Source organism: Carcharodon carcharias, chromosome 8, assembly GCF_017639515.1.
Source record: "Carcharodon carcharias isolate sCarCar2 chromosome 8, sCarCar2.pri, whole genome shotgun sequence".
Lineage (NCBI taxonomy): Eukaryota > Metazoa > Chordata > Chondrichthyes > Lamniformes > Lamnidae > Carcharodon > Carcharodon carcharias.
Genome location: NC_054474.1, coordinates 24,697,658 through 24,725,636, shown reverse-complemented (window position 1 = coordinate 24,725,636; position 27,979 = coordinate 24,697,658). Strand labels below are relative to the sequence as shown.

At 48.0% G+C, this 27,979-nt stretch overlaps 1 protein-coding gene across 3 annotated transcripts in view; it reads right to left on the bottom strand.

The window, feature by feature from the left end:
* hmgxb3 (HMG box domain containing 3) overlaps positions 1–27,674 on the bottom strand; it is a 94,379-nt gene extending 66,705 nt beyond the window's left edge. For all 3 annotated transcript variants that reach the window (XM_041194113.1, XM_041194114.1, XM_041194115.1), the window contains exons 1-2: positions 27,587–27,674; positions 8,179–8,329 (exon numbers count right to left, since the gene is read on the bottom strand). In XM_041194113.1, coding sequence (XP_041050047.1) covers positions 8,179–8,327 — 149 coding nt within the window. In that variant the 5' untranslated portion in view covers positions 8,328–8,329; positions 27,587–27,674. The remainder of the gene's footprint in view (positions 1–8,178; positions 8,330–27,586) is intronic.
* Between the last annotated feature and the right edge of the window lie 305 nt (positions 27,675–27,979).

Genomic DNA, 27,979 nt, shown 5'->3' with positions numbered 1-27,979 from the left:
CCCACCCCCTTTCTGTTTCTTCCCCCTTCCTTTAGTTTTTTCCAATAAATTATATAGATTTTTCTTTTCCCACCTATTTCCATTATTTTTAAATATTTGTAAATCTTTTATGCTCCCCCCACCCCCACTACAGCTATACCTTGAGTGCCCTACCATCCATTCTTAATTAGCGCATTCGTTTAGATATCACCAACTTCAACACCTATGTGTTCTTTTGTTCTGTTGTCTGTGACATCTTTTGATGATCTGCTTCTATCACTGCTTGTTTGTCCCTACAACCACACCACCACCCTCCACTTCTCTCCCCTAACCCCCGCCCCCACACCTTAAACCAGCTTATATTTCACCCCTTCCTTGGATTCACCTAGTTCTGTTGAAGGGTCATGAGGACTCGAAACGTCAACTCTTTTCTCCTCCGCCAATGCTGCCAGACCTGCTGAGTTTTTCCAGGTAATTCTAATATCTCCTTATGTCGATCAGTGTCACACTTTGTTTTGTAATGCTCCTTTGAGGTGCCTTGGGACATTCCATTACATTAAAGGCATTGTATAAGTTGTAGTTGTTGGGAGAAGGTCAGATACACCCACTATGAAGTTATCTCACAAATGAAACAATTTTGAGACAAAATTAAATTTTAAAATACTATTTAAAACAAGACCATTCATCAAAAATATGGATGCATTTTTACAAATTCTCTTTCATAGGCCAAAATGCCTTTTCCATGTCTTGACTTTTGTGAATCTTGGCTGACTTGTTTCTCCTTTAATTACAAAGACCTTATCACTGTCTCAGTTGAAATTCGCTTAATCAGTAGACTGGGAATTGACCTTAACAGAATTACCTGGAAAAACTCAGCAAGTCTGGCAGCATCGGCGGAGAAGAAAAGAGTTGACGTTTCGAGTCCTCATGACCCTTTGACAGAACTTGAGTTCGAGTCCAAGAAAGAGTTGAAATATAAGCTGGTTTAAGGTGTGTGTGTGGGGGGCGGAGAGAGAGAGAGAGAGGTGGAGTGGGGGTGTGGTTGTAGGGACAAACAAGCAGTGATAGAAGCAGATCATCAAAAGATGTCAACAACAATAATACAAAAGAACACATAGGTGTTAAAGTTAAAGTTGGTGATATTATCTAAACGAATGTGCTAATTAATAATGGATGGTAGGGCACTCAAGGTATAGCTCTAGTGGGGGTGGGGAGAGCATAAAAGATGTAAAAAAAAAACAAAATAAATAATTTTTTTTTTCTTTTTCTCTTTTTATAATGGAAATAGGTGGGAAAAGGAAAATCTATATAATTTATTGGAAAAAGAAGAAGAAGAAAAGGAAGGGGGAAACAGAAAGGGGGTGGGGATGGGGGAGGGAGCTCACGACCTAAAGTTGTTGAATTCAATATTCAGTCCGGATGGCTGTAAAATGCCTAGTCGGAAGATGAGGTGTTGTTCCTCCAGTTTGCGTTGGGCTTCAATGGAACAATGCAGCAAGCCAAGGACAGACATGTGGGCAAGAGAGCAGGGTGGAGTGTTAAAATGGCAAGCAACAGGGAGGTTTGGGTCATTCTTGCGGACAGACCGCAGGTGTTCTGCAAAGCGGTCACCCAGTTTACGTTTGGTCTCTCCAATGTAGAGGAGACCACATTGGGAGCAACGAATGCAGTAGACTAAGTTGGGGGAAATGCAAGTGAAATGCTGCTTCACTTGAAAGGAGTGTTTGGGTCCTTGGACGGTGAGGAGAGAGGAAGTGAAGGGGCAGGTATTTTATCTTTTGCGTGGGCATGGGGTGGTGCCATAGGAGGGGGTTGAGGAGTAGGGGTTGATGGAGGAGTGGACCAGGGTGTCCCGGAGGGATCGATCCCTACGGAATGCCGATAGGAGGGGTGAAGGGAAGATGTGTTTGGTGGTGGCATCATGCTGGAGTTGGCGGAAATGGCGGAGGATGATCCTTTGAATGCGGAGGCTGGTGGGGTGATAAGTGAGGACAAGAGGGACCCTATCATGTTTCTGGGAGGGAGGAGAAGGCGTGAGGGCGGATGCGCGGGAGATGGGCCGGACACGGTTGAGGGCCTTGTCAACGACCGTGGGTGGAAAACCTTGGTTAAGGAAGAAGGAGAACATGTCAGAGGAACTGTTTTTGAAGGTAGCATCATCGGAACAGATGCGATGGAGGCGAAGGAACTGAGAGAATGGGATGGAGTCCTTACAGGAAGCGGGGTGTGAGGAGCTGTAGTCGAGACAGCTGTGGGAGTCGGTGGGTTTGTAAAGGATATTGGTGGACAGTCTATCACCAGAGATTGAGACAGAGAGGTCAAGAAAGGGAAGGGAAGTGTCAGAGATGGACCACGTGAAAATGATGGAGGAGTGGAGATTGGAAGCAAAATTAATAAATTTTTCCAAGTCCCGACGAGAGCATGAAGCGGCACCGAAGTAATCATCGATGTAACGGAGAAAGAGTTGTGGAAGGGGGCCAGAGTAGGACTGGAACAAGGAATGTTCCACATACCCCATAAAGAGACAGGCATAGCTGGGGCCCATGCGGGTACCCATAGCCACACCTTTTATTTGGAGGAAGTGAGAGGAGTTGAAGGAGAAATTGTTCAGCGTGAGAACAAGTTCAGCCAGACGGAGGAGAGTAGTGGTGGATGGGGATTGTTCGGGCCTCTGTTCGAGGAAGAAGCTAAGGGCCCTCAGACCATCCTGGTGGGGGATGGAGGTGTAAAGGGATTGGACGTCCATGGTGAAGAGGAAGCGGTTGGGGCCAGGGAGCTGGAAATTGTTGATGTGACGTAAGATGTCAGAGGAATCACGGATGTAGGTGGGAAGGAACTGGACAAGGGGAGAGAGAAGGGAGCCAAGATAACGAGAAATGAGTTCTGTGGGGCAGGAGCAAGCTGAGAAACTGCTCCTCTCACCCATTCTAATCTGTCTCTCTCTGAACTTACTGCACTCCATTCTCTCAGGTCCAACCCTGACATTTTCATCAAACCCGCTGACAAGGGTGGTGCTGTTGTTGTCTGGCGCACTGACCTCTACCTCGCGGAGGCTGAGCGTCAACTCGCAGACACTTCCTCCTACCTCTCCCTGGACCATGACCCCACCACTGAACATCAAGCCATTGTTTCCAGGACTGTCACTGACCTCATCTCCTCTGGGGATCTCCCTCCCACAGCTTCCAACCTGATAGTCGCCCAACCTCGGACGGCCCGCTTCTATCTCCTACCCAAAATCCACAAACAGAACTGCCCCGGTAGACCGATCGTCTCAGCTTGCTCCTGCCCCACAGAACTCATTTCTCGTTATCTTGACTCCCTTCTCTCTCCCCTTGTCCAGTCCCTTCCCACCTACATCCATGATTCCTCTGACACCTTCCGTCACATCAACAATTTCCAGTTCCCTGGCCCCAACCGCTTCCTCTTCACCATGGACGTCCAATCACTCTACACCTCCATCCTCCACCAGGATGGTCTGAGGGCCCTTAGCTTCTTCCTCGAACAGAGGCCCGAACAATCCCCATCCACCACTACTCTCCTCCGTCTGGCTGAACTTGTTCTCACGCTGAACAATTTCTCCTTCAACTCCTCTCACTTCCTCCAAATAAAAGGTGTGGCTATGGGTACCCGCATGGGCCCCAGCTATGCCTGTCTCTTTATGGGGTATGTGGAACATTCCTTGTTCCAGTCCTACTCTGGCCCCCTTCCACAACTCTTTCTCCGTTACATCGATGATTACTTCGGTGCCGCTTCATGCTCTCGTCGGGACTTGGAAAAATTTATTAATTTTGCTTCCAATCTCCACCCCTCCATCATTTTCACGTGGTCCATCTCTGACACTTCCCTTCCCTTCCTTGACCTCTCTGTCTCAATCTCTGGTGATAGACTGTCCACCAATATCCATTACAAACCCACCGACTCCCACAGCTATCTCGACTACAGCTCCTCACACCCCGCTTCCTGTAAGGACTCCATCGCATTCTCTCAGTTCCTTCGCCTCCATCGCATCTGTTCCGATGATGCTACCTTCAAAAACAGTTCCTCTGACATGTCCTCCTTCTTCCTTAACTGAGGTTTTCCACCCATGGTCGTTGACAGGGCCCTCAACCGTGTCCGGCCCATCTCCCGCGCATCCGCCCTCACGCCTTCTCCTCCCTCCCAGAAACATGATAGGGTCCCCCTTGTCCTCACTTATCACCCCACCAGCCTCCGCATTCAAAGGATCATCCTCCGCCATTTCCGCCAACTCCAGCATGATGCCACCACCAAACACATCTTCCCTTCACCCCCCCCATCGGCATTCCGTAGGGATCGCTCCCTCCGGAACACCCTGGTCCACTCCTCCATCAACCCCTACTCCTCAACCCCCTCCTATGGCACCACCCCATGCCCACGCAAAAGATAAAATACCTGCCCCTTCACTTCCTCTCTCCTCACCGTCCAAGGACCCAAACACTCCTTTCAAGTGAAGCAGCATTTCACTTGCATTTCCCCCAACTTAGTCTACTGCATTCGTTGCTCCCAATGTGGTCTCCTCTACATTGGAGAGACCAAACGTAAACTGGGTGACCGCTTTGCAGAACACCTGCGGTCTGTCCGCAAGAATGACCCAAACCTCCCTGTTGCTTGCCATTTTAACACTCCACCCTGCTCTCTTGCCCACATGTCTGTCCTTGGCTTGCTGCACTTTTCCAGTGAAGCCCAACGCAAACTGGAGGAACAACACCTCATCTTCCGTCTAGGCACTTTACAGCCATCCGGACTGAATATTGAATTCAACAACTTTAGGTCGTGAGCTCCCTCCCCCATCCCCACCCCCTTTCTGTTTCCCCCTTCCTTTTCTTCTTCTTCTTCTTCTTTTTCCAATAAGTTATATAGATTTTCCTTTTCCCACCTATTTCCATTATAAAAAGAGAAAAAGAAAAAAAAAATTATTTATTTTTTTTTACATCTTTTATGCTCTCCCCACCCCTAGAGCTATACCTTGAGTGCCCTACCATCCATTCTTAATTAGCACATTCGTTTAGATAATATCACCAACTTTAACACCTATGTGTTCTTTTGTATTATTGTTGTTGACATCTTTTGATCTGCTTCTATCACTGCTTGTTTGTCCCTACAACCACACCCCCACTCCACCTCTCTCTCTCTCTCTCTCTCCGCCCCCCACAGACACACCTTAAACCAGCTTATATTTCAACTCTTTCTTGGACTCGAACTCAAGTTCTGTCGAAGGGTCATGAGGACTCGAAACGTCAACTCTTTTCTTCGCCGCCGATGCTGCCAGACCTGCTGAGTTTTTCCAGGTAATTCTGTTTTTGTTTTTGTTTTGGATTTCCAGCATCCGCAGTTTTTTTTGTTTTTAGCTATGGGGATTGACCTTGGTACTTTACTGGTTTCTATACATCAGCTTCTTAATGGATAAATTTGCCAAGCAACAGCCGCCGCAAGACTTCTAAATAAAGATGAAGTTTTGTTTCAGACCAACAAAAAGACTTAAAATATGATGAGGATGAGGGTTTTTATCCAAATACATATTACAAATAGTCAGCTTCAAAAACAAGCTACAAGGCTATCAAATCAGAAAATATTGTAAAGTTCTATATGCATTGCTATTTTGTCAAACACAATACTGGCATTTCCCACTCAAGTCTGTGAACCATAGAATTTTTCAACATATAAGCAAGCCCATTCAGCCCATCATTCCTGTGCTGGCTCTCTGAAAGAGCTATCTACTCAGTCCCATTCCTCCACTTTCCACTCCAGCTTATCCATTTCCCTCTACAAGTTATTATGGATTCCAATGGTTCTGATAGCCTATTCCACAACCAAACAATGCTTTGGGTAAAAGAAAATTCTCCTAACATTGCTTTGTTATTTTGATGATCTTAAAAACTTATGCCCTCTAGTTACTGATTCATCTACTGATAGAAATTGGCCCAGAACTTCTGATCTGCGGGAATGCTGGGGCGATCGCCGATGACTGAGAAGACTGCTGCACCCCCCCCACTTTTTACTTCCTTCCAGCTGGGACTTCTGGGTGGGTGAGTGAGTGGGCAGTTAATCAGGTCAGGGTGGGTAGGCGGTTGAGTTGGTGTGGGTTCTAGGTGTGGCAGTCAGGTTGGGGGGGGGGGGGGGTTGAGTTACGCTGTTAATCATTGAGTTACACCAAAGGCCAATAGTGTAACAATTCGAGGGTATCTGGGTAAGTAGCACCTTCCTAGTCCGAGCTTTCAATACTGAGATCAAAGAGACATTTGTGGAGTTCCAGGACAGTGCAAATATGCCCTACAGAAGTTTCAACTTCCCGGGCAATTACAGTGTCTTAACTTCTGATCCTAAAGCATAACAATACAGACGCCTCAACATTCGCCACTGTTAGCAATGGAAGTTCTGGTCCGTTATTTTTTCTCGAATTGTAAAACCCTTTATACTTTATGAACACTTTGATCAGATCTCCCCTTAACCTTTCCTGTTCTAATTAAAGACCTGCTGTTTCCATGGTCTCTCCTCATAATTAACACTCCTCATCCTTGATATCAACTAAATGAGTCTCTTTTACAACTTCTCCAGGACCTTGACATCCTTCCTAAAATGAGATATCTAAACAGTAGGCTAAATGATTTGTACAGGGGTAGCATTGCCTCACTGCTATTTTATTTTATATCGCTAGGACCTCATGTGCTCTTTTGCTTACAGCCCATCAGGCTCTGGTTCCCATTTAAAAATTTGCAAATTGGAATCACAAAGACTCCTGGCTCCTCTACTATTTAAAGTTTTAAATAGTATAGTAATAGTCTACTATTATCTTCCCTTCTTTCCAAAATGTATCACTTCACATTTCTGCTCAAGACAATGTGGCTGGGAAATGCACAGATGATTAACTTCAAAAAAAGTACGGCATGATAATGTCATAGAATAATCAATCCACTGTACAATTAAGCAGTTTATTGTGATCAGATTTAGAAAGAGTTTATTTAAAAAAAAATACATAAGAACTCAATTTCTGTTTTTAAACTACATTAAGTGCCCCAATTCAGTGCTATAGATCATACACCAGACTGATCGCATCCATGGTCACCCAAGTGGAAAGCACAAATATTTCCCATTGCTTTGCAAGGTCAGACCAAGTCTGGGAGCACCATATGCAAGTGTCTTTGAACATCTGCCAGTATTACTATGATAAAGACTGATATTATGACTTCTGGAAAAGCATAGTACTAGCCATTCAACTCATCGCATCTGTGCTAGCTCTCTAAAAGAACTATCCAATTTGTTCCATTCTTTTGCCCTTTCCCATCACTTTTCTATTTTCAAATATATATCAACTTCACTTTTTGAAGCGATCATGGATGCTATTCTCACTAGTTTCTCTTATCCTCTAGTTTTGTTATTGAACAACCTTTGCATTTGTGTCCTCTGTTACCTTATTTACCACATCAGAATCCCTCATAATTTTGTAGAACTCATCAGATCTCTCACCTCACTTGGTTCTAGTGAAGAGAGGACCATGTCATCTAGTCTCTCCTAATAACTCAAGCATCGCATCCCTGATACAATCTTCATATGCTTTTTTCATTAGCCTCTCCATGGTGTTGGCATCCCTCTGAAGGTAAGGTATCAAAAGCTAGACAACATCCTAGTACAGGCCCAATCAGTAATTTTGTTTAGATTTATCTGATTTCTGCATCAATCTAAACTTCAATATATGTCCAATGTTTAAGAAGCAACATTAAATGTGTGGACAGTGCTAGAATTCTCCAATATTACAACATGTCATTTTGAAAAGACACAACTCTTAATAGAAGCCTTACCGAGCTGTTAAAACCCAAATGGATCAAACTGAAGCGAACTAGATCTGGACTCAGGCTGTTACTGAACCAAAGCAAATCATTGATGTAGGTACTATTGTATGGCAATAAAGAAATTGAAGTGAGAAACTTTCACATGATGAAGTTAATCAAAGTAGTGTACTGCATATGTCTTCAAAAGAATCCTAACCATCCAGATAATCACATCACTGGCCGGAAAGCTGCACAGAATATCTGCTCCTAGATTGCCTCCAGTCAACAGGTTCAACCCATTAAAGATACAAACAGGATGATTGAGACACCACCACTAAATCAAACTTGACTGTTTTAGGATATGTGAGATTTCCGATGAATCGTACCTTCTGCAGGATAAAGAAATGTTATTTACCTGGGCTTTTTGCCTTTTTTACCCCCATCCTCACTTTGTTCTTTCCATTTTTTTTTCTTTTTGGGTGGAAAGTTTTTTGTGCAACTGTAACAGCCTTCAATTTCTTCTGTAACCAGTGTTATCTCTGCTCCATCATAGGGGGCATCCATTCCTTAAAGTAGAGGATACAGAAGATTAAAAACTATCTGCCCTAAAGTAAAATGCAACCATTTGTAACCTAATGAGTACACACAAAAACACAAATAGGAGCAGCAGTAGACCACATGGTTCATTAAGCCTGCTCCACCATTCAATATGATCATCACTGATCGTGGACTTCAGCTCCATTTTCCTGCCCGCTCCCCATGTCCCTTAATTCCCCGAGACCAAAAAATTTGTCTATGACAGCTTTAAAATGCATTCTGTGATGGAGCATCCACAACCCTCTAGTGTAGAGAATTCCAAAGATTCCCCACCTTTGGCCCCTTATTCTGAGACTGTGTCCCTGTGTTTTAGATTCCCCAACCAGCAGAAACAATCTCTCAATGTCCACCCTATTAAGCCCTTTCAGAATTTTGTACGTTTCAATGAGGTGGCCTCTCATTCTTCTAAACTCCAGAGAATACAAGTCCAATTTACTCAACCTCTCATCATAGGACCTCTTCATCCCAAGGAAAAATTCAGTGACCGTTCGCCAAAACGCCTCCAATGCAAGTATATTCTTTCTTAAATATGGAGACCAAAACTGCTTGTGTTTGAGGCTCTAAAGCAAACAAAATACTTTCAGATAAATATTGTTATATTAATACTCAATATAAACAAGTGAGAGGCTGTATGTTCAGTAGTCTCATTATTTAACAAAGAATGAAAGAACTTCAAGAATTCCTGATGGGGAACATTGAAATGTAAAATGATTTATTCAGTTCTGATCTACAAACTTATGGAGTCCCTTATTTGATATCAGCTCTAATCAACAAGGAACTTTAAGTGTCTCAAGAGATTGACACATTTTTGATCACCTGCTTATCGGGGTATCAGTGTATGAAAGCTTCAGGGCTAACTGTCCAGAGCGGAGGCCAATATCTTTCCAGTTACTCGACAAAGTAATGGTAAAATAGATTGAATATGGTACAGTGGTTCACAAATCAAGTTTCCAGAAGTAAAATTCATGTTGTGTGAAGCATCACCTTTTCAAAATAATGCTTAGTTTGAGAATTTTTTCAAGAGTCAGCACATTGGTGTAAAAGTGCAGAGGCTTATGATGTGTTAACGCTCAGGCTCAGTAAATGGTGCCATACTGTCATGGCAAGGTAGCAACTGAAGGCCCGATATTTTTCATACAATGATATCTTTGACAAGCTTGATAGGGATTTCCATGTTCAGTAAATGACATCTGCTAAATAAGTGAAGACAACAATTCCTTGGTATTTGACTACTCCTCCACTCTGTTCCCCACCTCCATCACACACCAGCCCATCCATTTAATATATTTGACAAAACACAAAGGTGAAAAGTTAAAACATAATTTTTCCAATCTCTGTCCCCACCACTTTTTGACATTTCCAGTTGCAGGACCATTATCATAGAAAATGCAACAATTCATCGGTTGGTTAGTCTAAAAATGAGTGGAATGAATGGAATCACAGCACTTTGAACTTGTAGGCATTTAAGATGTTCGTGAAGTGACAGAAAAACTAGTTGAGCCAAAAATGAAAGTACACTTTTAATGTATTATTCTCTGCTTCAGAACATTAAGACACTGAAGATTCTGTGAACATGCCAAGTGCTTCAACAGACACCCCCCTGTCTCCTTCTGGTATTTCAGATGATTTATATAATGTCAGATAATCTGCCTCCAGTTATGTTGATTGAGGGATAAATATTAGTCAGAACACCACTTAAAACTCCCCTGCACCTCTTCACATAGTTGTCATGGGATCTTTTATACCCATCTGAAAGGGAAGACTGGCCTTGGTTTAAGATCTCATCAAAAAGGCATCACCTCTGACAGTACAGCACTCTCTCAGTACCATGCTGAAGTATCAGTCTGTAGACTATGTGCTCAAGTCTCTGGATCAGAACTTGCAGGTACAACTTTGAGACTCAGTTGCAAGAGTGCTGCTGCTAAGGCGGATAGATGAAACAGACTTATTTTAGTTCTTTTGCCTTAGTCAGGTCATGGAATCAAGCCCCACTCGAGATTTGAGCACATAGTCCAGGTCGACACATCAGTGCGGAGATGTCTTGTTCAGATGAATGATAAACTGAAGTCCATGCACAAAATATCCTGTAGTGCTATGCAAAGACCAGGAAAGCTCCCAATATTTGTCCATCAACCAAGCGCAGAAAACCAGGTGATCTGCTGTTTGTGGGACATTGCTGGGTGCAAATTGGCTGCTGCACCTCTTACACTGCAATAATGACAGCACCTCAGAAGTACTTCATTGGATGCAAAGAACAATGGGATGACCAGAAGTTGAAAAAGGTGCTTTAGGAATGCAAGTTTATATTTTAAATCTATTGGCGTGCAAAAAAGAATCTACAAAGGTATCTGCACCCTTTTTCTCATCTCCTGATCCCCAAATGCAAATCACTTGCCAGAATTCCTCTGAAATATACTAGGAGGCGCTACACAGAGAATAGGGGAAAAAATGATTACTTCACTCAAAACTCTGCATTCCTACAAAGTAGGCCTGGTGTGACTTCATTGATAAATGCTAAATGGTAGGTCAAATTTGGTACTAACAAGCAATTGTCTCTAAATCTTTATAGAGGAGGTAGTCAACAAAGCATTCTGCAGGAGGCAAGAGAAGGCCACTTCACCTACAACATTATATTAAGGAACTTTGCCAGATTCTCTTACAAAAGCTCTTTAGGATTGACTATTTAATTGCACTGTTTCGTGTGCACAGTGCTTTTCTTTAAATTCACTTTAAGCTTAAAATATGTACTTTGGTTAATTATAACCCGTAAAACCTCGAAAATTATTTGACTCTGACATGCCAAGCTGATTATATGTACGTTCGTACATTTTAAAGACCAACGCACAGATTGTTGCAAATGGGCTAATGGTTAATGGTAGAATATGTAAAATGTACAGCTTCCAATTTGTGTGCATGGGGCAGGCAGGAAGGGAAGAGAAAAGGTCCACTCACAAAAAATGCTGTGACACAATTTCAAAACTCAAATCACTACAGCAATTCTCCATTCATCAGATTGCCAGTGTAAAACAAAGATCAAATTTTTATTGCTGCAAATTAATTGCATACAAGGTTACAAAGTACAGCATGTGTTTTATATCTCTACAGTTTCCACAGGGTCACGTGATTACAGCACAACAAAAAAAAATTCCCTCAAAAGATGCAATGGTCTTTACCTTGCTCATTGTCTGATGAGGTATGCATACTTCAATAACTAATGTTATGATCTCAGTCAAGACCAGCAACTTTTTTAAAAAAGAAATCCAAAATCTCAGTTATTTATACTGAAAGAATGAAGCACAAGATTCCATGGTTTAAAACAAAATATTTTTTACTATACAAGAGTCAAATCAAGCAAACACTAAATACTAACTTGGGTAACTACCTACACTCCAAAACCAAAAATCAATACAAGTTAAACATGAATTAACAGGCAAACTGCAGTCAATTATAAACTGTAAATTACACATTAAATAGCAGATACAATTAAGGCAGGTCCAAAGAATTGGCTTGGCTATCCGCTCAGCATATGTGTCATCAATCTCAATTCTTCAAAACTCTGTCTTCCTCATGGAGAATTTCAGCTCCTCTTTTAGGATTTAGTCTGGTCCCCAGCTGACAGCAGTGCACAACCAACCAGACTTCACAGGCACGGTCTTCTACACGTCTCGTTCTGGATGGTGTAAATCCACCAATTATCAGAAACAGCTGCGGCGCTGTATATGTGCCCATTCTGGATCGACCCTCTCTTCATCAGCCTGCCTCTACCGCACCACTGGATCTTCATCAAAGTTCTGATGGCTCAGTGCCCTTTATATATGGTTTCAACCAGTTTCTGTCTCCCCAGAAGCTTTAGTTTCCAATCTCAGTTCCAATCTTAGTTTCCTTAGAAACTAGGGTCAGTTTCCTTTCTCAATTTCCCTTTTCAAATAGGGATAAGCTTCAAAACTAGGGATTCCATCGCACCAAAAAATTTTTTCCCCTAACCCCTCCCTTCACATCGAGGACTTTAATCAGCCTTCAGCAAAAAAGGAAGAAGCTCAATTTGTATAGCATGTCCCACATCCTCTTTTGCTGGTTATAACTCACCATATTTGCAGATAAAAGTGAGTTTAAAGAAATAAGCACGGTGCAAATGAAACAGCACAATAGCAAACCATAAAAGTGCTTTTGTAAGACAATTTGCCCATGAAGTGACAGTAAGATTTCTGCATATAATGCTGTAGGCAGTTTTCTTGCCTTCTGCATAATCCTCAGGATGCTGCAAAGTGTTTCACCATCAATTAATAACTGTACAGCATTTCACTATGTTAAAGGTGCCATACAAGTTGCTGTTTAATTGAGAGTAATGATGTTGAGAGCTGGAGAACTCCCTGCTCCTCTTTTAAAAAAGCATTTGTTCATGGGATGTGAGCGTCACAAATAAGGCCAACGTTGATCACCCATTTCTAATTGCCCTTTAGCAGGTGCTGTTAAGCCATCTTCTAGAGGTGCCAGAGACTCCATGTGGTGTAGGTACACCCACAATGCTGTTTGGGAGGGGGTTCTAGGATTTTGACACAGCAATGAAGGAACAGTGATGTATTTCCAAGTCAGGATGGTGTGTAGCTTGGAGGGGAACTTGCAGGTGCTGGCGTTCCCATGCATCTGCTGCCCTTGACCTACTGAGTGTAGCCACAATATTTATATGACCGGTTCAGTTCAGTTTCTAGTCATGGTAACCTCCAGGATGTTGATGCGGGGGATGCAGTGAAGGTAGTGCTGATGAACGTCAAGGGAAGATGTCTCTTATTGGTGTGACAAAACTATAATAATTTTCATATTTTTACGGTTTATTGTGAAGTAGGTTTATGGGGGTAACTGTAGTTGGGTCTGGCTGATGTGATTTAATTATATTTGGGGTCAAGTGGACTGCAAGCTTGAAATCATCAAAAGAAGCTTCGTGCTTGACATGCTAATGAGTAAACATGGATGCTGGCTTTGCATGCAAGGTGTAACGTAATTTGCACTTTTAGATGAAGGGATTGTTGGATTTCAAGGGGATCTTAGTCTGTTTACAACTAGGCAGATAAGCAATGCCAAGGAGTATGTTTATTATTCCCAAAGTTTACTAACAATATTGGCAACATGAAAGTTTTTATATTATGAAGAAGATACAGTTTCAAAGACACATGGAACAATAGAATTTACATATTAGAAAGAGAGAAATATTTATATAAAGGAGAATGAAAGGCCTATGTGGGAGAAGGCCATGTAAGATCTAACAGGAGTATGTGAAATAGCCTTAACGAAGCCTCCAGCCATTTGTGTGGAAGTCTGCTATATAACGAAACTGAAGTTGGGGGAAAGCCATTTGGAATTCCACTGCCAAGCGGGTATTGTGTTAACTTGCTGGTCCTGTTTTAAACCCAAAATCTATTTTGGACTGCTGCCTTAAAGGGGGTATAACTAGGAATCAGGTCAGTTAGGAATTTTGGAATTTGTTATTGTAGTAAGTAATTGTAGTCTTATGTATGTGCTCAAAATCTTTTATGATGTTAATAAATATTTCAATTTAATTTTTAAAATCTCTAAAGGTCTTGGTAGACTCTTACTTCTGGAAGTCAAGTGTACACATCTTCTCGTAATAAATACAAATTGCAAAACCGTTATGATAACACAAGCAAGTTGCCTTTGTGAATTTGATCCGCATGGCACACATCTGCCACGTCGTAACATTGGAGACATAGTCACTGCCTGGATTTGCATGCCGTAAATGTTACTTGCTACTTATCCCAGGCCTGAATGTTGTCCAGATCTTGCTGTATGAGGGGAGGGATTGCTTCAGTATGATTCACAAATGGTGCTGAACATTATGCAATCATCAGTGAACACCCCAACTTCTGGCCTTATGACAAGGGGATGGTCATTGATGAAGCAACCAAAGACAGTTAGGCATAGGACTTCGTAACCCCACTGTGATGTCCTGGGCCTGAAATGACTGGCCTCTACAACCATCTTCCTTTGTATTTGATAAAACTCCAACTGGTGGAGCTTTTCCTTTGACTCCCACTGAATGCTGGGGTCCCTGTAACACTCAATCAAATGTCACCTTGAAGTCAAGGGAAGTCACTCTCACCTTACCCTATGGATTCAGCTCTTCTATTCATAATTGGACCAAGGCTGCAATGAGTTCAGGAACAGAGTGACCCTGGCAGAATCCAGCATAAGAATTGGGGAGCAGGTTATTGCTGAGTAAGTGCCACTTGAAAAACCTGTCAGAAATGCTTCCATCAATTTACTGATGATTGAGTAAACCGATGGTGAGGTTATTGGGTCAAACTTGCTTTTTGAGGACAGGATATACCCGGTCAATTTTCCACACTGTCAGTTAGGTGCACTGGGACAGCTTGGCTAGGGGCACAACTAGTTTGGTGATGATGGGAGGAAGGAAGCAGAGATGGATGGATTCACTCAGCATTTCTAGCTGAAAATGTTACATATGTTTCAGCCATGTCTTTGGCACTGGCATGTTGAGCTCGCTCATCAGCAGGGATGGGGATGTTTCTGGAGCTTCCTCTCCTCCTGCTACACTGCCCCATCCCCTCCCCTCTTTTATCCTCCTCCATACCATTCCTCACCCTATCCTCCACTCCTGCCCTTCCCCCTACACTCCTGACTGTCCCATTCACCCATCCCCTCTCACATTGTCCTCTACTCCCTCATACTCCACTACTACATCCTCTCCCACTTTCCCCATCTCCTTCATCATCTCCCACTCTTCCCATCTCCCTTCCCCTCTCCTTCCCACTTCCCCCTCCTCTCCCTTCCCCTTTCCTCTCCCCCTATCTCTTTCCCCTCCTCCTCCTCCTACCTCTTTCCTTTCCTCCTCCTCCTATCTCTGTCCCTTCCTCCACCAACTCCTATCTCTGTCCCCTCCTCCTTTCTCTTCCCCTCCTCCTCCTTTCTCTTTCCCATCCTCCTCCTCCTATCTCTTCTTTCCACTCCTCCGCCTCCTCCTATCTCTTCTTTCCCCTCCTCCTTCTCCCCTTATCTCTTCTTTCCCCTCCTCCTCCTCCCCTTATCTCTTCTTTCTCCTCCTCCTCCCCTAATCTCTTCTTTCCCCTCTTCCTCCTCCGTTTATCTCTTCGTTCCCCTATTCCTCCTCCGTTTATCTCTTCTTTCCCCTATTCCTCCTCCGTTTATCTCTTCTTTCCCCTCCTCCTCCTCCGTTTATCTCTTCGTTCCCCTCCTCCTCGTCCTCCCCTTATCTCTTCGTTTCCCTCCTCCTCCTCCGTTTATCTCTTCGTTCCCCTCCTGCTCCTCCGCTTATCTCTTCGTTCCCCTCCTCCTCCTCCCTTTATCTCTTCTTTCCCCTCCTCCTCCTCCCCTTATCTCTTCTTTCCCCTCTTCCTCCTCCATTTATCTCTTCGTTCCCCTCCTCCTCCTCCCCTTATCTCTTCGTTCCCCTCCTCCCCTTATCTCTTCTTTCCCCTCCTCCTCCTCCCCTTATCTCTTCTTTCCCCTCCTCCTCCCTTTATCTCTTCGTTCCCCTCCATGTCCTCCCCTTATCTCTTCGTTCCCCTCCTCCTCCTCCGTTTACCTCTTCGTTCCCCTCCTCCTCCCCTTATCTCTTTCCCCTCCTCCTCCTCCCCTTATCTCTTCGTTCCCCTCCTCCTCCTCCTCCCCTTATCTCTTCGTTCCCCTCCTCCTCCTCCCCTTATCTCTTCGTTCCCCTCCTCCTCCTCCCCTTATCTCTTCGTTCCCCTCCTCCTCCTCCCCTTATCTCTTCGTTCCCCTCCTCCTCCTCCCCTTATCTCTTCGTTCCCCTCCTCCTCCTCCCCTTATCTCTTCGTTCCCCTCCTCCTCCTCCCCTTATCTCTTCGTTCCCCTCCTCCTCCTCCCCTTATCTCTTCGTTCCCCTCCTCCTCCTCCCCTTATCTCTTCGTTCCCCTCCTCCTCCTCCCCTTATCTCTTCGTTCCCCTCCTCCTCCTCCCCTTATCTCTTCGTTCCCCTCCTCCTCCCCTTATCTCTTCGTTCCCCTCCTCCTCCTCCCCTTATCTCTTCGTTCCCCTCCTCCTCCTCCTCCCCTTATCTCTTCGTTCCCCTCCTCCTCCCCTTATCTCTTTCCCCTCCTCCTCCTCCCCTTATCTCTTCGTTCCCCTCCTCCTCCTCCTCCCCTTATCTCTTCGTTCCCCTCCTCCTCCTCCCCTTATCTCTTCGTTCCCCTCCTCCTCCTCCCCTTATCTCTTCGTTCCCCTCCTCCTCCTCCCCTTATCTCTTCGTTCCCCTCCTCCTCCTCCCCTTATCTCTTCGTTCCCCTCCTCCTCCTCCCCTTATCTCTTCGTTCCCCTCCTCCTCCTCCTCCCCTTATCTCTTCGTTCCCCTCCTCCTCCTCCCCTTATCTCTTCGTTCCCCTCCTCCTCCTCCTCCCCTTATCTCTTCGTTCCCCTCCTCCTCCTCCTCCCCTTATCTCTTCGTTCCCCTCCTCCTCCTCCTCCCCTTATCTCTTCGTTCCCCTCCTCCTCCTCCCCTTATCTCTTCGTTCCCCTCCTCCTCCTCCCTTTATCTCTTCGTTCCCCTCCTCCTCGTCCTCCCCTTATCTCTTCGTTCCCCTCCTCCTCCTCCCTTTATCTCTTCGTTCCCCTCCTCCTCCTCCCTTTATCTCTTCGTTCCCCTCCTCCTCCTCCCTTTATCTCTTCGTTCCCCTCCTCCTCCTCCCTTTATCTCTTCGTTCCCCTCCTCCTCCCCTTATCTCTTCTTTCCCCTCCTCCTCCTCCCCTTATCTCTTCTTTCCCCTCCTCCTCCTCCCCTTATCTCTTCGTTCCCCTCCTCCTCCTCCCTTTATCTCTTCGTTCCCCTCCTCCTCCCTTTATCTCTTCGTTCCCCTCCTCCTCCTCCCTTTATCTCTTCGTTCCCCTCCTCCTCCTCCCTTTATCTCTTCGTTCCCCTCCTCCTCCTCCCTTTATCTCTTCGTTCCCCTCCTCCTCCCTTTATCTCTTCGTTCCCCTCCTCCTCCTCCCTTTATCTCTTCGTTCCCCTCCTCCTCCTCCCTTTATCTCTTCGTTCCCCTCCTCCTCCTCCCTTTATCTCTTCGTTCCCCTCCTCCTCCTCCCTTTATCTCTTCGTTCCCCTCCTCCTCCTCCCTTTATCTCTTCGTTCCCCTCCTCCTCCTCCCTTTATCTCTTCGTTCCCCTCCTCCTCCTCCCTTTATCTCTTCGTTCCCCTCCTCCTCCTCCCTTTATCTCTTCGCTCCCCTCCTCCTCCTCCCTTTATCTCTTCGTTCCCCTCCTCCTCCTCCCTTTATCTCTTCGTTCCCCTCCTCCTCCTCCTTTATCTCTTCGTTCCCCTCCTCCTCCTCCCTTTATCTCTTCGTTCCCCTCCTCCTCCTCCCTTTATCTCTTCGTTCCCCTCCTCCTCCTCCCTTTATCTCTTCGTTCCCCTCCTCCTCCTCCCTTTATCTCTTCGTTCCCCTCCTCCTCCTCCCTTTATCTCTTCGTTCCCCTCCTCCTCCTCCCTTTATCTCTTCGTTCCCCTCCTCCTCCTCCCTTTATCTCTTCGTTCCCCTCCTCCTCCTCCCTTTATCTCTTCGTTCCCCTCCTCCTCCTCCTTTTATCTCTTCGTTCCCCTCCTCCTCCTCCTTCCATCTCTTCTTTCCACTCCTCCTTCCATCTCTTCTTTCCCTCTCCTTCCATCTCTTCTTTCCCCTCCTACTCCTTCCATCTCTTCTTACCCCTCCTCGTACTCCTTCCATCTCTTCATTCTCCTCCTCCTCCTCCTTCCATCTCTTCTTTCCCCTCCTCCTCCTCCTTCCATCTCTTCTTTCCCCTCCTCCTCCTCCTTCCATCTCTTCTTTCCCCTCCTCCTCCTCCTTCCATCTCTTCTTTCCCCTCCTCCTCCTCCCATCTCTTCTGTCCCCTCCTCCTCTTCCTTCCATCTCTTCTGTCCCCTCCTCCTCCTCCTTCCATCTCGTCTGTCCCCTCCTCCTCCTCCTTCCATCTTGTCTGTCCCCTCCTCCTCCTCCTTCCATCTCGTCTGTCCACTCCTCCTCCTCCTTCCATCTCTTCTGTCCCCTTCACCTCCTCCTTCCATCTCTTCTTTCCCCTCATCCTTCCATCTCTTCTTTTCCCTCCTCCTTCCATCTCTTCTTTCCCCTCCTCCTCCCATCTCTTGTTTCACCTCCTCCTCCTTCCATCTCTAATATCCCTTCCTCCTTCCATCTCTTCTTTCCCCTCCTCCTCCTTCCATCTCTTCTTACCCCTCCTCGTACTCCTTCCATCTCTTCTTTCCCCTCCTCTTTCCATCTCTTCATTCCCCTCCTCCTTCCATCTCTTCTTTCCCCTCCTCCTTCTCATTCCATCTCTTCTTTCCCTCCTCCTCCTTCCACCTCTTCTTTCCCTCCTCCTCCTTCCACCTCTTCTTTCCCTCCTCCTCCTTCCATCTCTTCTTTCCCTCCTCCTTCTTCCATCTCTTCTTTCCCTCCTCCTTCTTCCATCTCTTCTTTCCCTCCTCCTTCTTCCATCTCTTCTTTCCCTCCTCCTTCTTCCATCTCTTCTTTCCCTCCTCCTTCTTCCATCTCTTCTTTCCCTCCTCCTTCTTCCATCTCTTCTTTCCCTCCTCCTTCTTCCATCTCTTCTTTCCCCTCCTCCTTCCATCTCTTCTTTTCCCTCCTACTTCCATCTCTTCTTTCCCCTCCTACCCCTCCTTCCATCTCTTCTGTCCCCTCCTCCTCCTCCTTCCATCTCTTCTGTCCCCTCCTCCTTCCACCTCTTCTTTCCCTTCCTCCTCCTCCTTCCACCTCTTCTTTCCCTTCCTCCTCCTCCTTCCACCTCTTCTTTCCCTTCCTCCTCCTCCTTCCACCTCTTCTTTCCCTTCCTCCACCTCCTTCCACCTCTTCTTTCCCTTCCTCCTCCTCCTTCCACCTCTTCTTTCCCCTCCTCCTTCCACCTCTTCTTTCCCCTCCTCCTTCCACCTCTTCTTTCCCCTCCTCCTTCCACCTCTTCTTTCCCCTCCTCCTTCCACCTCTTCTTTCCCCTCCTCCTTCCACCTCTTCTTTCCCCTCCTCCTTCCACCTCTTCTTTCCCCTCCTCCTTCCACCTCTTCTTTCCCCTCCTCCTTCCACCTCTTCTTTCCCCTCCTCCTTCCACCTCTTCTTTCCCCTCCTCCTTCCACCTCTTCTTTACCCTCCTCCTTCCACCTCTTCTTTACCCTCCTCCTTCCACCTCTTCTTTACCCTCCTCCTTCCACCTCTTCTTTACCCTCCTCCTTCCACCTCTTCTTTACCCTCCTCCTTCCACCTCTTCTTTACCCTCCTCCTTCCACCTCTTCTTTACCCTCCTCCTTCCACCTCTTCTTTACCCTCCTCCTTCCACCTCTTCTTTACCCTCCTCCTTCCACCTCTTCTTTACCCTCCTCCTTCCACCTCTTCTTTACCCTCCTCCTTCCACCTCTTCTTTACCCTCCTCCTTCCACCTCTTCTTTACCCTCCTCCTTCCACCTCTTCTTTACCCTCCTCCTTCCACCTCTTCTTTCCCCTCCTCCTTCTTCCACCTCTTCTTTCCCCTCCTCCTTCTTCCACCTCTTCTTTCCCCTCCTCCTTCTTCCACCTCTTCTTTCCCTCCTCCTTCTTCCACCTCTTCTTTCCCTCCTCCTTCTTCCACCTCTTCTTTCCCTCCTCCTTCTTCCACCTCTTCTTTCCCCTCCTCCTTCCATCTCTACTTTCCCCTCCTCCTTCCACCTCTTCTTTCCCCTCCTCCTTCCACCTCTTCTTTACACTCCTCCTTCCACCTCTTCTTTACACTCCTCCTTCCACCTCTTCTTTACACTCCTCCTTCCACCTCTTCTTTACCCTCCTCCTTCCACCTCTTCTTTCCCTCCTCCTTCTTCCACCTCTTCTTTCCCTCCTCCTTCTTCCACCTCTTCTTTCCCTCCTCCTTCTTCCACCTCTTCTTTCCCTCCTCCTTCTTCCACCTCTTCTTTCCCTCCTCCTTCTTCCACCTCTTCTTTCCCTCCTCCTTCTTCCACCTCTTCTTTCCCTCCTCCTTCTTCCACCTCTTCTTTCCCTCCTCCTTCTTCCACCTCTTCTTTCCCTCCTCCTTCTTCCACCTCTTCTTTCCCCTCCTCCTTCCACCTCTTCTTTCCCCTCCTCCTTCCACCTCTTCTTTCCCCTCCTCCTTCCACCTCTTCTTTCCCCTCCTCCTTCCACCTCTTCTTTCCCCTCCTCCTTCCACCTCTTCTTTCCCCTCCTCCTTCCACCTCTTCTTTCCCCTCCTCCTTCCACCTCTTCTTTCCCCTCCTCCTTCCACCTCTTCTTTCCCCTCCTCCTTCCACCTCTTCTTTCCCCTCCTCCTTCCACCTCTTCTTTCCCCTCCTCCTTCCACCTCTTCTTTCCCCTCCTCCTTCCACCTCTTCTTTCCCCTCCTCCTTCCACCTCTTCTTTCCCCTCCTCCTTCCACCTCTTCTTTCCCCTCCTCCTTCCACCTCTTCTTTCCCCTCCTCCTTCCACCTCTTCTTTCCCCTCCTCCTTCCACCTCTTCTTTCCCCTCCTCCTTCCACCTCTTCTTTCCCCTCCTCCTTCCACCTCTTCTTTCCCCTCCTCCTTCCACCTCTTCTTTCCCCTCCTCCTTCCACCTCTTCTTTCCCCTCCTCCTTCCACCTCTTCTTTCCCCTCCTCCTTCCACCTCTTCTTTCCCCTCCTCCTTCCACCTCTTCTTTCCCCTCCTCCTTCCACCTCTTCTTTCCCCTCCTCCTTCCACCTCTTCTTTCCCCTCCTCCTTCCACCTCTTCTTTCCCCTCCTCCTTCCACCTCTTCTTTCCCCTCCTCCTTCCACCTCTTCTTTCCCCTCCTCCTTCCACCTCTTCTTTCCCCTCCTCCTTCCACCTCTTCTTTCCCCTCCTCCTTCCACCTCTTCTTTCCCCTCCTCCTTCCACCTCTTCTTTCCCCTCCTCCTTCCACCTCTTCTTTCCCCTCCTCCTTCCACCTCTTCTTTCCCCTCCTCCTTCCACCTCTTCTTTCCCCTCCTCCTTCCACCTCTTCTTTCCCCTCCTCCTTCCACCTCTTCTTTCCCCTCCTCCTTCCACCTCTTCTTTCCCCTCCTCCTTCCACCTCTTCTTTCCCCTCCTCCTTCCACCTCTTCTTTCCCCTCCTCCTTCCACCTCTTCTTTCCCCTCCTCCTTCCACCTCTTCTTTCCCCTCCTCCTTCCACCTCTTCTTTCCCCTCCTCCTTCCACCTCTTCTTTCCCCTCCTCCTTCCACCTCTTCTTTCCCCTCCTCCTTCCACCTCTTCTTTCCCCTCCTCCTTCCACCTCTTCTTTCCCCTCCTCCTTCCACCTCTTCTTTCCCCTCCTCCTTCCACCTCTTCTTTCCCCTCCTCCTTCCACCTCTTCTTTCCCCTCCTCCTTCCACCTCTTCTTCCCCTCCTCCTTCCACCTCTTCTTTCCCCTCCTCCTTCCACCTCTTCTTTCCCCTCCTCCTTCCACCTCTTCTTTCCCCTCCTCCTTCCACCTCTTCTTTCCCCTCCTCCTTCCACCTCTTCTTTCCCCTCCTCCTTCCACCTCTTCTTTCCCCTCCTCCTTCCACCTCTTCTTTCCCCTCCTCCTTCCACCTCTTCTTTCCCCTCCTCCTTCCACCTCTTCTTTCCCCTCCTCCTTCCACCTCTTCTTTCCCCTCCTCCTTCCACCTCTTCTTTCCCCTCCTCCTTCCACCTCTTCTTTCCCTCCTCCTTCCACCTCTTCTTTCCCCTCCTCCTTCCACCTCTTCTTTCCCCTCCTCCTTCCACCTCTTCTTTCCCCTCCTCCTTCCACCTCTTCTTTCCCCTCCTCCTTCCACCTCTTCTTTCCCCTCCTCCTTCCACCTCTTCCTTTCCCTCCACCTTCCATCTCTTCCTTTCCCTCCACCTTCCATCTCTTCCTTTCCCTCCACCTTCCATCTCTTCCTTTCCCTCCACCTTCCATCTCTTCCTTTCCCTCCACCTTCCATCTCTTCCTTTCCCTCCACCTTCCATCTCTTCCTTTCCCTCCACCTTCCATCTCTTCCTTTCCCTCCACCTTCCATCTCTTCCTTTCCCTCCACCTTCCATCTCTTCCTTTCCCTCCACCTTCCATCTCTTCCTTTCCCTCCACCTTCCATCTCTTCCTTTCCCTCCACCTTCCATCTCTTCCTTTCCCTCCACCTTCCATCTCTTCCTTTCCCTCCACCTTCCATCTCTTCCTTTCCCTCCACCTTCCATCTCTTCCTTTCCCTCCACCTTCCATCTCTTCCTTTCCCTCCACCTTCCATCTCTTCCTTTCCCTCCACCTTCCATCTCTTCCTTTCCCTCCACCTTCCATCTCTTCCTTTCCCTCCACCTTCCATCTCTTCCTTTCCCTCCACCTTCCATCTCTTCCTTTCCCTCCACCTTCCATCTCTTCCTTTCCCTCCACCTTCCATCTCTTCCTTTCCCTCCACCTTCCATCTCTTCCTTTCCCTCCACCTTCCATCTCTTCCTTTCCCTCCACCTTCCATCTCTTCCTTTCCCTCCACCTTCCATCTCTTCCTTTCCCTCCACCTTCCATCTCTTCCTTTCCCTCCACCTTCCATCTCTTCCTTTCCCTCCACCTTCCATCTCTTCCTTTCCCTCCACCTTCCATCTCTTCCTTTCCCTCCACCTTCCATCTCTTCCTTTCCCTCCACCTTCCATCTCTTCCTTTCCCTCCACCTTCCATCTCTTCCTTTCCCTCCACCTTCCATCTCTTCCTTTCCCTCCACCTTCCATCTCTTCCTTTCCCTCCACCTTCCATCTCTTCCTTTCCCTCCACCTTCCATCTCTTCCTTTCCCTCCACCTTCCATCTCTTCCTTTCCCTCCACCTTCCATCTCTTCCTTTCCCTCCACCTTCCATCTCTTCCTTTCCCTCCACCTTCCATCTCTTCCTTTCCCTCCACCTTCCATCTCTTCCTTTCCCTCCACCTTCCATCTCTTCCTTTCCCTCCACCTTCCATCTCTTCCTTTCCCTCCACCTTCCATCTCTTCCTTTCCCTCCACCTTCCATCTCTTCCTTTCCCTCCACCTTCCATCTCTTCCTTTCCCTCCACCTTCCATCTCTTCCTTTCCCTCCACCTTCCATCTCTTCCTTTCCCTCCACCTTCCATCTCTTCCTTTCCCTCCACCTTCCATCTCTTCCTTTCCCTCCACCTTCCATCTCTTCCTTTCCCTCCACCTTCCATCTCTTCCTTTCCCTCCACCTTCCATCTCTTCCTTTCCCTCCACCTTCCATCTCTTCCTTTCCCTCCACCTTCCATCTCTTCCTTTCCCTCCACCTTCCATCTCTTCCTTTCCCTCCACCTTCCATCTCTTCCTTTCCCTCCACCTTCCATCTCTTCTTTTCCCTCCACCTTCCATCTCTTCTTTTCCCTCCACCTTCCATCTCTTCATTTCCCTCCACCTTCCATCTCTTCTTTCCCTCCACCTTCCATCTCTTCCTTTCCCTCCACCTTCCATCTCTTCTTTCCCTCCACCTTCCATCTCTTCTTTCCCTCCACCTTCCATCTCTTCTTTCCCTCCACCTTCCATCTCTTCTTTCCCTCCACCTTCCATCTCTTCTTTCCCTCCACCTTCCATCTCTTCTTTCCCTCCACCTTCCATCTCTTCTTTTCCCTCCACCTTCCATCTCTTCTTTCCCTCCACCTTCCATCTCTTCTTTCCCTCCACCTTCCATCTCTTCTTTTCCCTCCACCTTCCATCTCTTCTTTTCCCTCCACCTTCCATCTCTTCTTTTCCCTCCACCTTCCATCTCTTCTTTTCCCTCCACCTTCCATCTCTTCTTTTCCCTCCACCTTCCATCTCTTCTTTTCCCTCCACCTTCCATCTCTTCTTTCCCCTCCTCTTTCCAACTCTTCTTTCCCCTCCTCATTCCAACTCTTCTTTCCCCTCCTCCTCCTCTTTCCATCTCTTCTTTCCCCTCCTCCTCCTTCCATCTCTTCTTTCCCCTCCTCCTCCTTCCATTTCTTCTTTCCCCTCCTCCTTCCATCTCTTCTTTCCCCTCCTCCTTCCCTCTCTTCTTTCCCCTCCTCCTTCCCTCTCTTCTTTCCCCTCCTCCTTCCCTCTCTTCTTTCCCCTCCTCCTTCCCTCTCTTCTTTCCCCTCCTCCTTCCCTCTCTTCTTTCCCCTCCTCCTTCCCTCTCTTCTTTCCCCTCCTCCTTCCCTCTCTTCTTTCCCTCCTCCTTCCCTCTCTTCTTTCCCCTCCTCCTTCCCTCTCTTCTTTCCCCTCCTCCTTCCCTCTCTTCTTTCCCCTCCTCCTTCCCTCTCTTCTTTCCCCTCCTCCTTCCCTCTCTTCTTTCCCCTCCTCCTTCCCTCTCTTCTTTCCCCTCCTCCTTCCCTCTCTTCTTTCCCTCCTCCTTCCCTCTCTTCTTTCCCCTCCTCCTTCCCTCTCTTCTTTCCCCTCCTCCTTCCCTCTCTTCTTTCCCTCCTCCTTCCTCTCTTCTTTCCCCTCCTCCTTCCCTCTCTTCTTTCCCCTCCTCCTTCCCTCTCTTCTTTCCCCTCCTCCTTCCCTCTCTTCTTTCCCTCCTCCTTCCTCTCTTCTTTCCCCTCCTCCTTCCCTCTCTTCTTTCCCCTCCTCCTTCCCTCTCTTCTTTCCCTCCTCCTTCCCTCTCTTCTTTCCCCTCCTCCTTCCCTCTCTTCTTTTCCCTCCTCCTTCCCTCTCTTCTTTCCCCTCCTCCTTCCACCTCTTCTTTCCCCTCCTCCTTCCCTCTCTTCTTTCCCCTCCTCCTTCCCTCTCTTCTTTCCCCTCCTCCTTCCCTCTCTTCTTTCCCCTCCTCCTTCCCTCTCTTCTTTCCCCTCCTCCTTCCCTCTCTTCTTTCCCCTCCTCCTTCCCTCTCTTCTTTCCCCTCCTCCTTCCCTCTCTTCTTTCCCCTCCTCCTTCCCTCTCTTCTTTCCCCTCCTCCTTCCCTCTCTTCTTTCCCCTCCACCTTCCCTCTCTTCTTTCCCCTCCACCTTCCCTCTCTTCTTTCCCCTCCTCCTTCCCTCTCTTCTTTCCCCTCCTCCTTCCCTCTCTTCTTTCCCCTCCTCCTTCCCTCTCTTCTTTCCCCTCCTCCTTCCCTCTCTTCTTTCCCCTCCTCCTTCCCTCTCTTCTTTCCCCTCCTCCTTCCCTCTCTTCTTTCCCCTCCTCCTTCCCTCTCTTCTTTCCCCTCCTCCTTCCCTCTCTTCTTTCCCCTCCTCCTTCCCTCTCTTCTTTCCCCTCCTCCTTCCCTCTCTTCTTTCCCCTCCTCCTTCCCTCTCTTCTTTCCCCTCCTCCTTCCCCTCCTCCTTCCCTCTCTTCTTTCCCCTCCTCCTTCCCTCTCTTCTTTCCCCTCCTCCTTCCCTCTCTTCTTTCCCCTCCTCCTTCCCTCTCTTCTTTCCCCTCCTCCTTCCCTCTCTTCTTTCCCCTCCTCCTTCCCTCTCTTCTTTCCCCTCCTCCTTCCCTCTCTTCTTTCCCCTCCTCCTTCCCTCTCTTCTTTCCCCTCCTCCTTCCCTCTCTTCTTTCCCCTCCTCCTTCCACCTCTTCTTTCCCCTCCTCCTTCCACCTCTTCTTTCCCCTCCTCCTTCCATCTCTTCTTTCCCTTCCTCCTTCCATCTCTTCTTTCCCCTCCTCCTCCTCCTTCCATCTCTTCTTTCCCCTCCTCCTCCTCCTTCCATCTCTTCTTTCCACTCCTCCTCCTCCCATCTCTTCTTTCCCCTCATCGTCCTCCTTCCATCTCTTTCCGCTCCTCCTCCTTCTATCTCTTCTTTCCCCTCCTTCCATCTCTTCTTTCCCCTCCTGCTCCTTCCATCTCTTCTTTCCCCTCCTCCTTCAATATCTTCTTTCCCCTCCTCCTCCCATCTCTTCTTTTCCCTCCTCCTTCCATCTCATCTGTCCCCTCCTCCTCCTCCTTCCATCTCTTCTTTTCCCTCCTCCTTCCATCTCATCTGTCCCCTCCTGCTCCTCCTTCCATCTCTTCTTTCCCTCCTCCTCCTTCCATCTCTTCTTTTCCCTCCTCCTTCCAACTCTTCATTCCCCTCCTCCTTCCAACTCTTCTTTCCCCTCCTCCTTCCAACTCTTCTTTCCCCTCCTCCTTCCATCTCTTCTTTCCCCTCCTCCTTCCATCTCTTCTTTCCCCTCCTCCTTCCATCTCTTCTTTCCCCTCCTCCTTCCATCTCTTCTTTCCCCTCCTCCTTCCATCTCTTCTTTCCCCTCCTCCTTCCATCTCTTCTTTCCCCTCCTCCTTCCATCTCTTCTTTCCCCTCCTCCTTCCATCTCTTCTTTCCCCTCCTCCTTCCATCTCTTCTTTCCCCTCCTCCTTCCATCTCTTCTTTCCCCTCCTCCTTCCATCTCTTCTTTCCCCTCCTCCTTCCATCTCTTCTTTCCCCTCCTCCTTCCATCTCTTCTTTCCCCTCCTCCTTCCATCTCTTCTTTCCCCTCCTCCTTCCATCTCTTCTTTCCCCTCCTCCTTCCATCTCTTCTTTCCCCTCCTCCTTCCATCTCTTCTTTCCCCTCCTCCTTCCATCTCTTCTTTCCCCTCCTCCTTCCATCTCTTCTTTCCCCTCCTCCTTCCATCTCTTCTTTCCCCTCCTCCTTCCATCTCTTCTTTCCCCTCCTCCTTCCATCTCTTCTTTCCCCTCCTCCTTCCATCTCTTCTTTCCCCTTATCCACCTCTCCCCTTCTCCTCTCCTTTCTCTCCCTCTCCTAACTCTTCTCTCCCCCTTCTCCTACTCTCTTCTCTCCCCCTCCTCCTCTCTTCTTTCTCCTCCCTTTCTCCCTTCCTTCTCTCCCCCTCCTCTCTTCTCTTCCCCTCCTATCTTCTTTGCGCATCTCCTCCTCTTTCTTCTGCCCCCCTCCTCTCCCCTTCTCCCCCAACCCCCTGCTCTCCCCTTCTCCCCCACCCCCCTCCTCTCCCCTTCTCCCCCTCCTCTCCCCTTCTCCCCCACCCCCCTGCTCTCCCCTTCTCCCCCACCCCCCTGCTCTCCCCTTCTCCCCCATCCCCTCCTCTCCCCTTCTCTCTCCCCCTCCTCCTCCCTCTCTCCCGGTAGTGTCTCTACTGCTCACATCCTCACAAACACACTCAAAGCCTGACGGCCAATGAGCTGCAGCCTTATTGTCCTGTGTCTCCTCCAACGCTGCCCACACTGCTGGGAGGGGGATGGGGAGGAGGGAATCACGCAAACCTCCCGTCCCGGCAAACTCCAGTCGCGCGCCAGAACCTAAAACATTCGCCCCCACAAGCGCTCGACCTCTGCCGCCATGAATTTTTTACTCTTACCCTGGCTGCTCGTGGCGATTTTAAGAATTCCAGTTCCGCACCTTTCCGCTCCGCAGACAAAATGGCGCCGTTGCTAAGTTGTATTTCTCCAATCCGATCACGTCGTCTATTTGCCCTGGGTGCGAGTTAGCCAATCAGAGCAGCCGTATTTCGCACGTGGCGAGGCGAAGTGACGACCGCGGGGGAGGCTGGGCTTTGGGCGCGTGCGCAGTTACCAAGTCAGAGCTAGTCTGAAAGCACCATCTTGGTGCAGGCGGCGAGAGAGAGCGATGAGGGAATTGAAGTATAAATATGTGGGGGAATTGAAGAATTAATGTGTGGGCATTGAATAATAATATGAGGGCATTGAAGACTCTGTCCAGGGGGGCTGAAGAATAAACATGCGGGCGATTA